We start from the raw sequence: 13,462 nt of genomic DNA on the forward strand, positions 1-13,462 counted from the left end.
CTCGCAAAGCACGCCTATAAATTTGACCCCGCAACACCTGCGTCAAGTATCCATCACGATTGGAGATTGATCTGCCGGTATCTGCTCACCTGGATCGATCCAATCGCGACCTGTGGCCTGGAGCTAGAATGCGTCTTTTCACGTCCGTAGCGCTGCTCGGGGCCTTGCTGGGTGGCGTGCAGGCAACGCAGATCCCTTTCCTCCCCAAGGAAATCGCGCCGTCGCCAGTTTCCGACGATGCCACCTTCACGACACTGCAACACCCAGCCTTGCCTGCGCACACTTTGCGCATCACAGAAGTTGACCCGGATCTGTGTGAACGTAAGGCTCGCTCGTTCAGCGGCTACATGGACGTCGATGTAGATCGTTTGCGCGAGCATTACGAACGCCATGACCTATATTCCACTTCCATCTCCGAAACACATTTAGACCTCGACTTCGATGCGAAGCATGTCCCAGGCACTATCGAGCACTTCTACTTTTGGGCTTTCGATTCGCGCAACGATCCGAACAATGACCCGCACGTTCTCTGGCTGAACGGTGGGCCTGGATGCTCGAGCTTCACCGGCTTGCTGATGGAGTTGGGCCCTTGCAATGCTGCCGACTTTACCAAGAAAAACTACAGCGGCACAGAGTGGAACCCATTCAGCTTCAACTCGAATGCCACGATGATCTTCCTTGACCAGCCAACTGGTGTGGGTTTTAGCTACGTGTCATGGGCTGATCCCAAGCGCAAAGGCTCGCCGCCTGGCAGAGTCTACTCCACACCTGCTGCTGCTCGCGACGCATCTGCGTTCCTGCAGCTCCTGAATCTGCACGCACCCGACATTTTCCCCTCGGATTCCAATGCTGACATCTTCAAGAAAAGCGAAAGGCGCATCAAGGAGTTCCACATTGCTGGCGAGTCCTATGCTGGCAGGTATATCCCCTTGATTGCCGCCCAATTGCTGCGCGACAACGAGGAGGCCGCCCGGCATCCTGAGCGTGGTCTGGAGCCTGTCCCTCTCCGCTCTCTCTTGATTGGCAACGGAATCACCTCCCCCAAAGCCCAATACCCAGCTTACGTCACGTGGTCATGCACGAACGTTTCTGGTGCAGGACCATTCTTGGACAAGAAAACGTGCGATGACATGTATGACCAACTCCCTGCCTGTTCGCGTTTGACGGAAAAGTGTGCTAATAGCGACCCCAGTGGTACCGGACCGTACGACAACCTCGCATGCACCACCGCCGCTACTTTTTGCGAAGAGGCGCTGTCAAGCAAGTGGGACTTAACCAACACGAGTATATACGACTACGAGCACAAGTCAAACTACGACGAGGAAGGATGGGTCGCGCACTTGCTCAATCTCAAGTCCACCAAGGAAGCCCTTGGAGTTGACAAGAGGGGCCCTGGCGACGCGCATGACGGCGTGTTCATCGGATGCAGCGACGCAGTCGGCGAACGTTTCGCTACCACCGGCGACGGCGCGCGAGACTCGACGTGGGCCGTCAAAGAAGTCCTGAATCAAGGAATCCGTGTCTTGGCGTACTCGGGAGTGAGTGATCAAACATATTCTCTGGAAGGGAGATGTTTCGCTAAGGCTATCGATTTGCTTGTGGAATGAATTAGGGAAGGGACTTCATTTGCAACTGGGTAGGCAACGAGGAATGGACGAGCAACTTGGACTGGGTCGGTGGCGAGGAATTCAGGAAGCGTGAGCTCGAACCTTGGCATGAAGTTGCACCTGCTGGCTCCATGGCCAGTAAAGGAAGGCTGGCAGGCCATTTCCGCAACTACGCGAACTTGACTTTCGCAATCGTTGATGCGAGCGGTCACTTTGTCCCGCATGGTGAGTTCGAGAACAGCTTTCTAGCTTTCGAGGTGTTCTCGGGATATGCAGCTAACCATTTTTCTGCAGATCAACCAGTAGCGGCGCTCACGATGGTCAACCGCTGGCTGCACAGCCCCGCAAACGGCCGCCTCAGTGAAGCATAGATACAGAGCAAATAGACGTGCATTTTCCGGATGGAATAACGAGACCAAGCGAGAGGATCCCTGATCCCTCATTTGTATAGTAAGACGCTGCTGTCTTTATCAACCATACAAGTAGCGTTGAGCAAAGTCCGCCTGTATGCGAGATTACAAATAAGTGATGCCACTACCAAGGGGAGCACCCGCTGCCTCTGCTGTTCCATCCTTCCCCTTGAGTTCCTCTGCCTCAGAGTACAGGACCCGACCATACGACAAAATACAAGTGAAGAGCCTTCCGTGTCAGTCTTCCAAACTTCAGTGACGACTTCTGAGCCCATTGCAGGCCAACATAGTTGAGCGCTCAGCACGAGGGCTTAAGTAGACCCACGATGGTCGCAGCATGGCCGACATACTAGAGCATTTTGTGTCATCCTCCCATCGCGCACGGCTTTAAGGCTCCGGGCAGGCTCCATTGGGAAGTCTCCGAAACTGTAGCGAACGTACACGTCTGCAATGGGAGAGGCATTCCTTATGTAGCTGTTTGGAGAATGGCAAAGATAGGGTGAATGAACTGGGACTTTCTTACGCAACCTTGTGGTCCCAAGATTCTGACTTGCATACACTGTCACCTTCAGCATACCTCTGATCGAAGAGTTCTTACGTCATGGATTTGCCGGTCGTCGCATTGTGCGGCACTGGATGGTTGTTGCAGTGTCTTGAGGCCTGTGGCGCAACAAGACGTCTCAGTGAGCCATCCGGACTCATCAAGTGGCTTTGGACTTTAACAATGCATCAAAGTGAGGGTCGATCCAGGACTGTAGCGAGTGAAGAGGCGAGTTAGCTGCTATCGCGCGATCTAAGGTTCTGTCAGAAGGGATTTGCAGTCCACCTGTCGGTTCCTTTTGTTCCGACGACCTCGTTCACCTGTTCGAAGTCGGAGTGTTTGCTAGCCAGATGCTCCGTGTAGGCTCCTTCGCCGTTGACGATGTTTCTCACGCTGTCCCCATATGTACAGCTATAACTCAGCGGATGTCATTGAGACTGGAAGGGAAAGCGTGGATTGGGAATTCACCGTCATATATCATGCTATGGAGCAACCCACCGTAAGCTGGGAAAATGTAGTCCCCTGTCGAAGTACGAATGTATAAGTCGTCCTCATTGTCGCCATGGTTGAGCTGGGGCACGGGCACTTTCCCATCGGGCCGTTGACGTTGTAAAAAGATGTGACTATGAAAGATTGCGTCCTGTAGGCCACCCGTAGTCAGACGACAAGAGTTATACGTTCTAGGAGATCCGAAAGAGTCAGTTGGGGAAATGCTGTCTGAACGACAACGCCGTGCCTTTCGCACCGTCCCAAAACGTGTTTAACAGCAGTTGCCACGAAGGGATATCAGCCAGATGATAAATGCTCACGCTGCGAGCGTCAGACACCTGTCCAGCCCCGTTCACGGAATTGACTAAAGCGAATAAGTCTGTGCGGCAGACGAAGGTGGTGTGATTACTTGCGATTCGTGGCAGTTCCAAATGGCGTCCGTCATGCTCACGCATCCCCAAGGAATCAAGTTAAGCAGGTTCTATTCCGGATATAGATTATGAAGTGCTCGTTTAAAATCATGCAGCATTACAAGGAATCAGCCTCACTATCAAAGTGTCACATCCAAGTAACCAGTTTTACCTTGTGGTGACGCTGCACGACATTTACAAAGATCAGTTCAACACTCTTCCAATCTGGAAGCTCGTAGTGAACAGCCTGACACATGCGGCCCCTTGCAATGGTTGTAAGCGTACCACGGAAAGGTGCTGGGCCAGGTGGACCTGTAGGAGATTTTCCTGGAGCCGACTTGATGCTCAAGTTCATTTTGGCAAGTCTAGGATGTAGTATTGAGGTAGATGAGGAAGCCGCGGCAGTTGAAAAGCGCATTTGCAAAATAAAGAGGTAAGCAGGCCACAGTTTGAAGAGGGAGCAATGCGATTTGCACATATATGCCCGTCACAAGCAGAAGACCAACGATGTCGATTTCCTCACGGGAGGTACACCTTTCATGTCCGTCCACAGATCAATCCAGCGAGCATCTGTGTTACGCGTCTCTTGTGACAATGTATTTGTTGCCTTCAGAGGAGCGCAGCAACACGCTCGCTTTCGAATTCCTTTTCATGGCAAAGCAAATGGCAACTGTCCACGTGCTTTTTGCAATATTGGAATTCTTCCAAGGTTAGTCCTTCCAGGTCGTTTTTGACGGTGAAGAAAGCCAAAGTGGAACGTGCTCCATCCGGATTGCGGACCGGCCGACCCCAGCAGCTCACCTTCGAAAAAGCAAGGTGAAATTGCGGTCGAAGCGAGTTATGAATCGATGGCTTCGGATGGGATGGACAGAGCAGCGCACCTCCCAGCAACCAGTGAGCGACAATGAACCATGGGCTACCTGGATAATGCTACGGCCGTCTCGTGCTCTTTTATCATTACTCTTCACTTCCAAGCTGTCTGCGTCAAAGTCATCATCTCCTTAGTTGCAACTCCAGATTCCTAAGTCTCAGATTATAGGGACTGAGGATTGCGGTTCCTCATTGGAGCGCCAGAGGATTTGATTGGTCGGTGGTAATCTAACCTATTACTTGTATCGATTCCCTACTACCGCCGGAGTACCTGCAACGCCTGCCATATCCCCAATCTCAGGCTCGTTTGCAAAAGCTTACTTCGATGCTGCCCACGTCCGAAAAGTTCGTCATGGTAACCGGCGGGTCAGCGATGATATCCATGCAATGCCACCCTCGCTCATCGCGAAAAGCTACAACGTCCGCACAACATCTCGTTCTCTTGAGAAGAATGACTCAATCATCCCTATATTGAAGGCAGTGCGCGCAGAGCGCCGCTGTCCAGTGATGTTCTTCCACGTCTCGATTTCGTCGAGGCGGACTTGCTTAGTGACAATCCCTGGGATAAGGCCGTGGAAGGCAGCGAGAATGTGATGCATGTCGCACCGCCTTTTCGAGCATCAGCATCACACTACGTAGATGAACTGATCAAGCCGGCCAAAGAGGGTACGGTCCGCGTCTTGCAAGCCATCCCCAGATCTGAGGCAGCGGGCAGGAATAACATGACCCAAGTCGTCCTCATGTCTTCCATTGTGGCTGTCCGCGATGGGTGGCCGAACCTCAAGGACAATGTCTGCACCGAAGCGGACTAAATAAGGGTCGAAGAGCCAAGCGTCACGGCTTACCACAAAAGCACGACGCTTACCCAGCGTGCGGCATGGGAGTGGTATCAGGAAGGAGACAAGGCAGGCATCGAGCTTGTCACCGTGAACCCTGGAGGTAAATCAGGCTTCGCTTCGCCGTAGCGCTTGCTTATGGACGAGGGCTTGGCGAATGTTGCATGTTGTGCACGTCCTAGTTGTGTTTGGCTTGCCACTTCAAATGGCCCAAGAGTTGATGTTGAAGAGCATCATCAAGCGGGTGCCAAATGGCACGATGCCTGCAGTTCCCAGTATTATGTTCTGCATCGTCAACGCCCGAGACGTAGCTGACCTGCGCCTGCTCGCCATGACCTCCCCGCAAGCTGCCGGTCAGGGGTACTTGTGCGTGACCGGCAACCCGCTTAGGCTTCTCGCGATTGCGATCGCAGACATCCCTCGCAACCGCCTCTAGAATGACGCAAACGAGCATGTTCGCAACAATGGGGTTAAGGCTCCCGCCAGACAGCTTCCAGGTTGGCTCTCCTACACCGCCGCGATGGTTATCCCGCGTCTAAAGCCAATTAAGTCTGAAATCGGCAATGACTACAAAATATCAAATGATAAGGCAAAGAGCGAGCTTCGGTGGGATTTAAGAGCCGAAGAAAGGATCATGAGCACGGCCAGAACGCTCATTAAAGTAAAGGTCGTCTAGCTCGGCAATGGATAGTTTCGTCTACGTGTTGCGCTTCCTCGCCGCGTATTGTTGTTTCATTTCATTATCCACCATCGTCGTTACAACGGATATGCGACACACTTCACAAGTCCTGCTGTGCGAGAGAATCAGGCGTGGTATAAAACCTCGAGCTTGGAGAGGCTCACCCATGAGCAGGTCGGGGAAAGAGTGCAGGTGAGATCAAAATGCGCCTTTTCGGGAGCGCTTGCCCAAGCCCATCGCATGTTCGCCATTTCCTGTTGTTGCATTCGCTGCCACATCGGCGTCATGCGGAAAGGGAGACAATGCAGAAGGACCCGGCGAGCCACTAGGGATCCTCGCTCTTCGCCGGCGTGTTGTGAGAGAAAGGTTAGAACGATGAGGCTTGCCGTCTTCTCCGCCGTCGTTGCCGCCGCCACCGCCGTTGTGCGCGGACCCAGAAGCTGCACCACTGCGACTGCCGTTGTCATTGTTGTTGCTGCTGCTGCCCCTCTCGACCCGCTCGATCGCGCGCTTCGCAGGCGTCTGCGGGACAGGTGTCGTGCGCAGCCGGGCACCAGCGCCCTTGGACCTCGCGGGCATAGGCTTGGCGCTCGAGCCGCCACCGCTGCTGCCGCTTTTGTGCTTCTTTGCCAGAGCAGACGAGAATGCATACGAGGGCAAATGTGACGCATTCGGCTTGCCGCCTGCTGCACCGCCGCGGCTGTGCAGGAACGAAGAGGAGGAGGATGCATTCACGCTGGCACCATAGTCGGACGCGGTGCTGGCCCCGAAGTTGCGGCGTGCCCAGACATTGACAAAAAGGATGCGCTTGAGGCGGCGATTGTAGAAGAATGCGTACGTCGCCCATAACACGCCTCCGACACCGGAATCGTACGCAGCATCGTCGCCGCTGTCCTCATCGTAGAACTCGTCATTGACGGCTCGCTCGCTGGGGATGCGCTCCACGTCGTAGTCCATCGGTTCATCGCTTACGCCGCCTGCCGTCTGTGCTTGACGATTGGTCGGAAGCGAGTACTGGGGCAGTGCCGCTGTGGATGCTGCTGTTCGGCCGCCCTGGTAGAATTTGTCATCCTTGCGCACGCCGGACCCGCCGATGGCAAAGTAGTCTCTGCGGATCGAGACTGGTGTGCGTGGCCTGTCATCGTATGCGGCGTTACTGGAGCGCGAGCTGGCGGTTTCTGCGCGCCGGAAGCCTCCTTGGTAGTCTTCGTCGAAAATCGGTCCCTCGTCATCGTCGTCGTCATGATTCGCACCGGCCCTGTTCTCTTCATCACTCATATCTTCCTCCTCCTCCGCAGAATCTCCACCGCCGCTGGCTCTCGGCGTGGTTTCACGCGTGTCGAAGCCGCCTATCCGTCTGCGGGCATCGCCGATGCCGATGCCACCTAGACGACCCGCACGCGCCGAGCGCTGCGCGATGCCATCGTGATCCTCGCCATCGCTCCAGTACTCTTCGTCAAAGTCGCCAATGAGGCCAGCATCGGGGTCGTCTTCGTCGTCGTCCGGCTCGCCGGACGCGTGCGGATCGGACTCGAGGTCTGGGTGGAAGGTAAACACGTCGCACTCGCCGACGGCCATGATGTCGTCGAGCACGGAGGAGAGGGCGGGGTGCTGTGCTGCGGCTGCGGCTGTTGATGCCGAAATGGAGGAGTATGCGCCGGAGAACTTGGCAATCGCTGCTGCTGCCCCTGCGCCCCCTCCGATCGGGCTGGTCGAGTGCACGTAAGACCCAGCTCCTGTACCGACGCCAGCTTCACCAAAGCTTGACGCATTACCGCCGCCAGCACTGCCAACACCGAGGTGCTGCACGCTGGAGAAGCTCGACAAGCCACCACGCTCGCCAGCTCCTCGCATACCACCAGCTGCAGCTGCGTAGCCACCGTCTGGCAAGCTGCTGAAACTGCGGGGCGTGCCGCTGCCGCCGCGGAGGTTGAGCAAGGTGGTGCTGAGGGAGTTGAGCACAGCGGCGGGGTTCTCCTCACGGCGAAAGTCGGCTGGGTTGATTAGGCTGAAATCGTGGTCGGGGAACGCGGCGTTGAGCGCAGTGATGAGCAGGAAGAGCTTCTTGCGCGCCTGTGGGTCGTTTAAACGCCCGAAAGGGGAGTCGAGCGGCGCGAAGGCGCCGGTAAACTGGGTGCGCGGGTCCTCCAAGGAAGTGGATACGGGCCCGTGGTGTTCGTGGTTTGAGCTGTGCGCATCGTTGCTGTTGCTGCTGCTGCTGCTATGGGCTGCGGCGGAGCTGGCGGAGGAGACGCTTGAGAATGACGCGGCATTCATCATTGTATGCGGATTGGTACTATTGCTGTTGCTGCTGCTGGAGGAGTAGGAGCTGGCGCTGGTGTCGGGGTAGTAGAGCTGCTGCCGTGCCATGTACGCATCTTCGAGCTCCTTCATCAGCTTGCGCTCCTTGGAGACGGCCTTGCATGAGTAGGCCTCGAGGCGCGTAAATACGCGGCACTCGGCCGACTCGAAGGTGAGTGCACGCGAGAGCAGTTCGAGCTCCGGGTAATCGAGGTACTTCATCGTGGATGAAGATGTGTTCCCGCGTGTGCGTTGAGTCGATTTGCCTCGGAGGCGGCTACTATGCGCGCGCTGTCCAGATAGGCCTGGTGGAAGCACACAGAATTTACCCTGTCTGAGCAGAAGAGGACATAGGCACAGGCTGCCAAGGTCAGCATCGCGTCTAGCATTACAGTCGACACCGTCCTCCGCAGCAGCACCTACAGTCAGCACAGCACTACGTCGACGCTATCCGTGAAGTTGGGATTTGTGAGGCGGGGGAGAACGGGGACGATCAATTCGAGCAGTGGCTATGCGATGGTGTATAGCGGCCCATGCGCAGCGCTTGATGCTGGATGGATGGAATAATGCAGATCCGAGCTGCGGAGAGGGGGGGAGGGGAATCACGTCGCGTCACGCGTGTTAGCTCTGTGTGCTGTGTGGATGGCGGCTGCGCCCGTCGCTCGACGCCGTCGTGCAGCGGGTGATGAAGGAAGAGCGATGCATCCGCACCTTTACATATCCGCACGATTTGTTGATCCTATCGGGAGCATGCTCGTCGCCTCGACCGTGGTAACACACAATGGGCGTTGTATGCGGGGTAAGACTTGAACGTGCGTGCTGGGTCCAAACGCGCAGGCGGGGCGTGTTGCAATTAGATTAGGGTTGCTGCCTAACCCTCTCTTCTCCAGTGCTGCAGAGAAATGAAAGCTTCTTTCAGCTGTGCGCCGGCGCGACCACATGGGAGATTATTATACATTACATACGCTGGACAGGGCGTTGTTCTTCTCCCACACACATCGCACCCCCTCCATCCTGATCGCGCCCTGTCGCCGCGTTGCAGCAGACCAGAAGGAAGCATCCGTACCGCAGCTGCTGCGGAGATCCAGCCTCTCTCTTTCTCGACAGACACGCGCGTTCTTTCACCCGCCATGCCTCGCGGTCGCAAGTCAGCCAGCTCCGCTGCCGCCACGCCCTCCGGACGCGCTCGCAGCAACTCGGTCGCGTCCAACGCGTCCGTCACGTCCAACCGGTCCCGTAGCAATGCCGCAGCAGCACGTAAATCAGCAGCATCGGCATCAACAACAACGGTAGCAGCGGCGGCAGCTGACGACGCATCGCCCGACAGAGACCCGCCCTTGCCAGAGGAGCGCAACCCTGTTCTCCCCGACGCGCACGTCCCCGTCAAGCTGCAGATCATTCAGAGAGACGCAAGGTGCGCGCCCATCCCTGTCTGCAAGCTTGTGCTGGTTGTTGATGGAAGGAAAGCCGGCGGCTTAAAGCTGGACCCAAATGCTGACAAATGCCCGATCACTCGTCGCGTCTTTGTGTTATATATCGCAGTGACGCACCCAACAATGTCGCCTCCTCCACACCAAAGGAGATCATCATCGGCCGTGTCAAGTTGCCGACGGTCAACGGAGCGACGCACGGCTTTTTGCTGAAACGGTCAGTGGGCGCTACGCCGACGGAAAATGTCACGTGCAAGCTTGTGCTGTCCAAACAGATAGTGTTGTATCCTGACCCTTTCGCTCCGAATAATCTGGCTCTACCTTTTCTTTTTATTTGCGTTGTCCCAAAGATTCGACACGGACGCCGTCGCCGCGTCGGCCATGTTCAAGCTCGCGTTCCCGTACGCCACGCTCGAGGCCGAGGAGAAGGAGATGTCCTACCTGGACAAGAAGTTCGACTGCAAGTCCGCCAACGGCGGCACCAAAACAGAGCTCGTCGCGGTCCCCCAGTTTTCTGAGGACGGCAAGCGCAAGCCGGGTCGCGCGCGGAAGGAGTTGCGCACGTTCTTGCCCGAGGGTAGCACCGGCGTCGTGCTCATGGGCACATGGGTCCCCGCTGCGGACGCGGCCAAGCTTGCGCAAGAGTACGGGCTCGAGCGCTTCGCCCAGCCGCTCATCGATGCCAGGGCCGCCCACTTCCACGGCAAGCCGTACTTCGTCGACGACAAGGGTGTTCCTATCGCCCAGGCCAACGGATCCCCGCTCGAGCCCGCACAGCTTGACGCGCTTCGCCATGGCCTCCCGTTGCCCCCGCCATCGATCAAGAGCACCCCCGCTGGGCCGACGACGCCGCACGTGTCCAAGGTCATCACGGGCAGCGTCAACGGCACCGCAGGCGCGACGACGACCACGCCCAGCGGCAAGCGCGCCCGCGTCGACAGCAGCATCGAAGTGGATCCTACGACGGGCTCCCCGCGCATGTCGACGACGGCAACGGACCTGATCCAACACGCCGACGGCAGCCGGACCGTGCTGACGACCAAGCACAACGTGGAGCTCAGCGGAAGGACCGAGGCGGAGATCCAGGAAGACATTGCCAGGTCCAAGGCGATCGCCAAGCAGGCCCAGCAAGACGCTGCCGCCTCCGCGTCGACGTCGAGTGGCGGCAGGAAGCGCCGTGCTGTCGCAGAGCCCTCAACCGGCGTGGACCCCCTGGTAGACCAGGGGGAGGAGGGGGAGGACTACACAGATGACGCGGCGTCGGCAGGCGCCGCACGGCGGGGGGCCAACGTTGTGCGCAGGACCATCCGGCGAGGTACGCGCGTCGCGCGCAGGCGCCCCATCGCCGCATCTGCCACAGCGCTCGGCGTCGCAGGCGCTGCCGCCGCGGCCGCCACTGCGCTGCTCAACCCGCAAAGCCTCGATCTCGCCGTACAGGCAGTCCAGGCTGGCGTCGCGAATCTGCAGGGATGGCTGTTTTGAGGTGTCGCACCACCAGCCAGGCAACCAGCAAGCCAGTCAGAAGCCTCGCTCCGCTTCCCCCCACCGCAGGGTGCAACAAATTTCTCAGTATCCAGGCCCTTTAGGCACCCCAATCTACGTCACATCCCTAAAGGCTGCATGCTAGCTCGACAACCCCGCTGAGCCACGACCAGAGCCGTGTGCCTCACACACTCTTTCGACTCCGCTCCTTCTACACTAGGTCTTGCCCGTCCCTCTTTCATTTCCTTTCGCTTCCGCTCAATTCCTTTCTGCATTTTCGGGTCTTGCAACTTCTCACTTCGGCCGCTACATGGGTTTCTCTTCCTTTTCTCTTCATCTCTTCGATATCGGTTTCCAACACCCTTGTAAGATTGAGCGCCCACGTTCGATTCTCCGAACGCATGTAAACAGGATGAATCTGCGAATCGGAATACCATGTTTGTTTGTGATATTGAAGTGACCGCCTGCCTGCCATGTCCACTCCTCGCCATTCTTGTCGGAACTTTGCGTTTGGTACGTATAATGAGAGGCACAAGTAGAACACGAAATGGCATTGCACAGTGACAGACCGAATCGTAGAATACAAGCGGTTGTGGTGTGATATCAAGGCAAGCACGCGGCTGAGACAGCCTAAGCGCGCCCTGCAGTGAATAACAGAAGCGGCTCCGTCAAAGGGGAACAAGGGAAAAAATTGGCGCGTGCATTCGTGCCTCGATGAGGGCAGAGAACAGCAAAATGCGGCGCACGAGCAACGCATGGCATAACATCCGATGCGAGTTGAGACACGACTGGCACGGTAATTGCCTGAACGCGTGGCTTGTGTATGCGTTGGAAGTGTCGGATGGTGATGTCGTCGCCGCCGTAGTCTCGTCGTTGTGCAAATGGACGCAGCCGCTCCTCCCTTGCCGCTTTCGAAAGGTGCAGGACAGCGAGAGCGAAAGGCGAGAAGACACAGAAGGCTCCCCAGAGGCTAACCACATGTCGGCGGCAGCACTCCAAGAGTAGTCACGCGTTGAGTTTGCCCTTCTCTCCCGACCATCACCACAAGGGCAATAGCGGGGGTCAAGAGAAGATTAGATGGCCGTCGTCAATTGCACTTAAGCCTCGCGCCTTGCTTTACCCTACTCGCGAACGAGAAAAAAGCAAAGCGCTCGGCATCCTCCCCGGCTCCAAGCGCACGGTGCAACTCCTCCTCGCGAGCCCCAGGTGGGAGACGCGAAGGAGGCGCCCTGCCGTAGCAATTGCAACTTGTAACGCTGCCAGCCGCACATTTCTCTAGATGAAAAACGGTGCGAAGCCGGTGAATCCGAATCACAGTCTCGTCGCCTAATTCCATCGTAATCAGTCCACAAAACCATGCCGCCACCAAAAGGTGGATCATCAAACGTACTGTCTCGAGCTTCTCCAAAGGAGAAGTCCTGAAGCAACAAGGCGCGAGGCAGGACGTACGCGTAAGACTGAGCTCTCAGTCCCGTCCTTGTAGGCCTTCCAGCGCAAACCAAGTCCTCTCCGACGACTCGACCCGTATTGACACTGTGACGCGCACTTCCGCCACCTTGGAAAGTGCTGGCATCTTCTTCCCGGAAAAGGCAATGTAGTTCGGCTTGATGCTGTCCCAATCTCTTGTGAGGCTCGACGGGTATGACTGCGCTGAAACCAAAACATGTGGAGATGCTCGGCAGCAAAGAAGGCCCCGCTCCTCGGAGAGAAGCAAGCAGAAAAGGGGAGCTTTAGGAAAAGTCTCATCCATTCGTCAGCATCTCCAAGCAGCAAAACTACCAATCCACCTGCTCCTAAATCAACGCTTGAGACATTCGCAAACCCTTCATATCGCTCTTCCAAAGGAAGAGGAGAAAAAAGGCGGTGCCCTGACCATTTACGCAAGCTCAGCCACTCCCACCATAAGTGCAACTCGTATCATCCAAGAAACAGCCCAAATAACCTTGACTGACGCCCAGCCAACTTTAGCATAGCGACCAGCGCACGACCGCAAAACCTCTCCCGTGCCCCTGATCCTTACGGAGTGCAACAAGGGTGGTGTCTTCGGTACTCGGGTCTGCTGTTCAGGTGCTAGCGATGCTTTTGCAAGCACAGGTGGTCTTTTGGTGGCTTACGCCTCGAGGGAGCAAGGATACTGCATGGTGGCTGTCTCCTTTGCCGACTCGTGAGAGTTGGCGCGGAGAACTAGTTGCGATGAGAGAAGCAAACGAGCTCGAAAAGGTGGGCTGTCCCTAGCGCGAAGGGAAGAGGCAGAGGCTCGGAAAGGTGCTTGTTGCTTGGATGCGAGATGAATGTCGTCCTCAATCTGTTCCTGGTCTCCCACCCTTCACCTCTCACTGTTGCTCGAACCTGCTCACGTAATATCCAAGCGAGAGCAAGGATATGGTTGGCGAGTCAACCGCTGAGC

At 56.6% G+C, this 13,462-nt stretch overlaps 3 protein-coding genes across 3 annotated transcripts; 2 read left to right on the forward strand and 1 right to left on the reverse strand.

The window, feature by feature from the left end:
- Positions 1–20: 20 nt before the first annotated feature.
- K437DRAFT_275136 (alpha/beta-hydrolase) lies at positions 21–2,111 on the forward strand. The gene is made up of 3 exons (XM_013386612.1): positions 21–1,538; positions 1,613–1,832; positions 1,902–2,111. Exons 1-3 carry the CDS (start codon positions 129–131, stop codon positions 1,976–1,978), a joined length of 1,707 nt encoding a protein of 568 aa, XP_013242066.1. The 5' UTR covers positions 21–128; the 3' UTR covers positions 1,979–2,111.
- Positions 2,112–6,628: 4,517 nt separating this feature from the next.
- Positions 6,629–8,365, reverse strand: K437DRAFT_213536 (Maf1 regulator; the record flags this gene model as incomplete). Its single annotated transcript, XM_013386613.1, has 3 exons — positions 6,629–6,696; positions 7,744–8,030; positions 8,217–8,365. Coding segments are annotated over 3 exons (504 nt in total), but the record flags the coding sequence as incomplete, so codon positions are not given.
- Positions 8,366–9,190: 825 nt separating this feature from the next.
- K437DRAFT_257838 (uncharacterized protein) lies at positions 9,191–11,500 on the forward strand. Its single transcript, XM_013386614.1, has 3 exons — positions 9,191–9,557; positions 9,686–9,790; positions 9,924–11,500. Exons 1-3 carry the CDS (start codon positions 9,274–9,276, stop codon positions 11,053–11,055), a joined length of 1,521 nt encoding a protein of 506 aa, XP_013242068.1. The 5' UTR covers positions 9,191–9,273; the 3' UTR covers positions 11,056–11,500.
- Positions 11,501–13,462: the final 1,962 nt, after the last annotated feature.

This window comes from Tilletiaria anomala (assembly GCF_000711695.1).
Source record: "Tilletiaria anomala UBC 951 chromosome Unknown K437scaffold_69, whole genome shotgun sequence".
NCBI classification, from domain to species: domain Eukaryota; kingdom Fungi; phylum Basidiomycota; class Exobasidiomycetes; order Georgefischeriales; family Tilletiariaceae; genus Tilletiaria; species Tilletiaria anomala.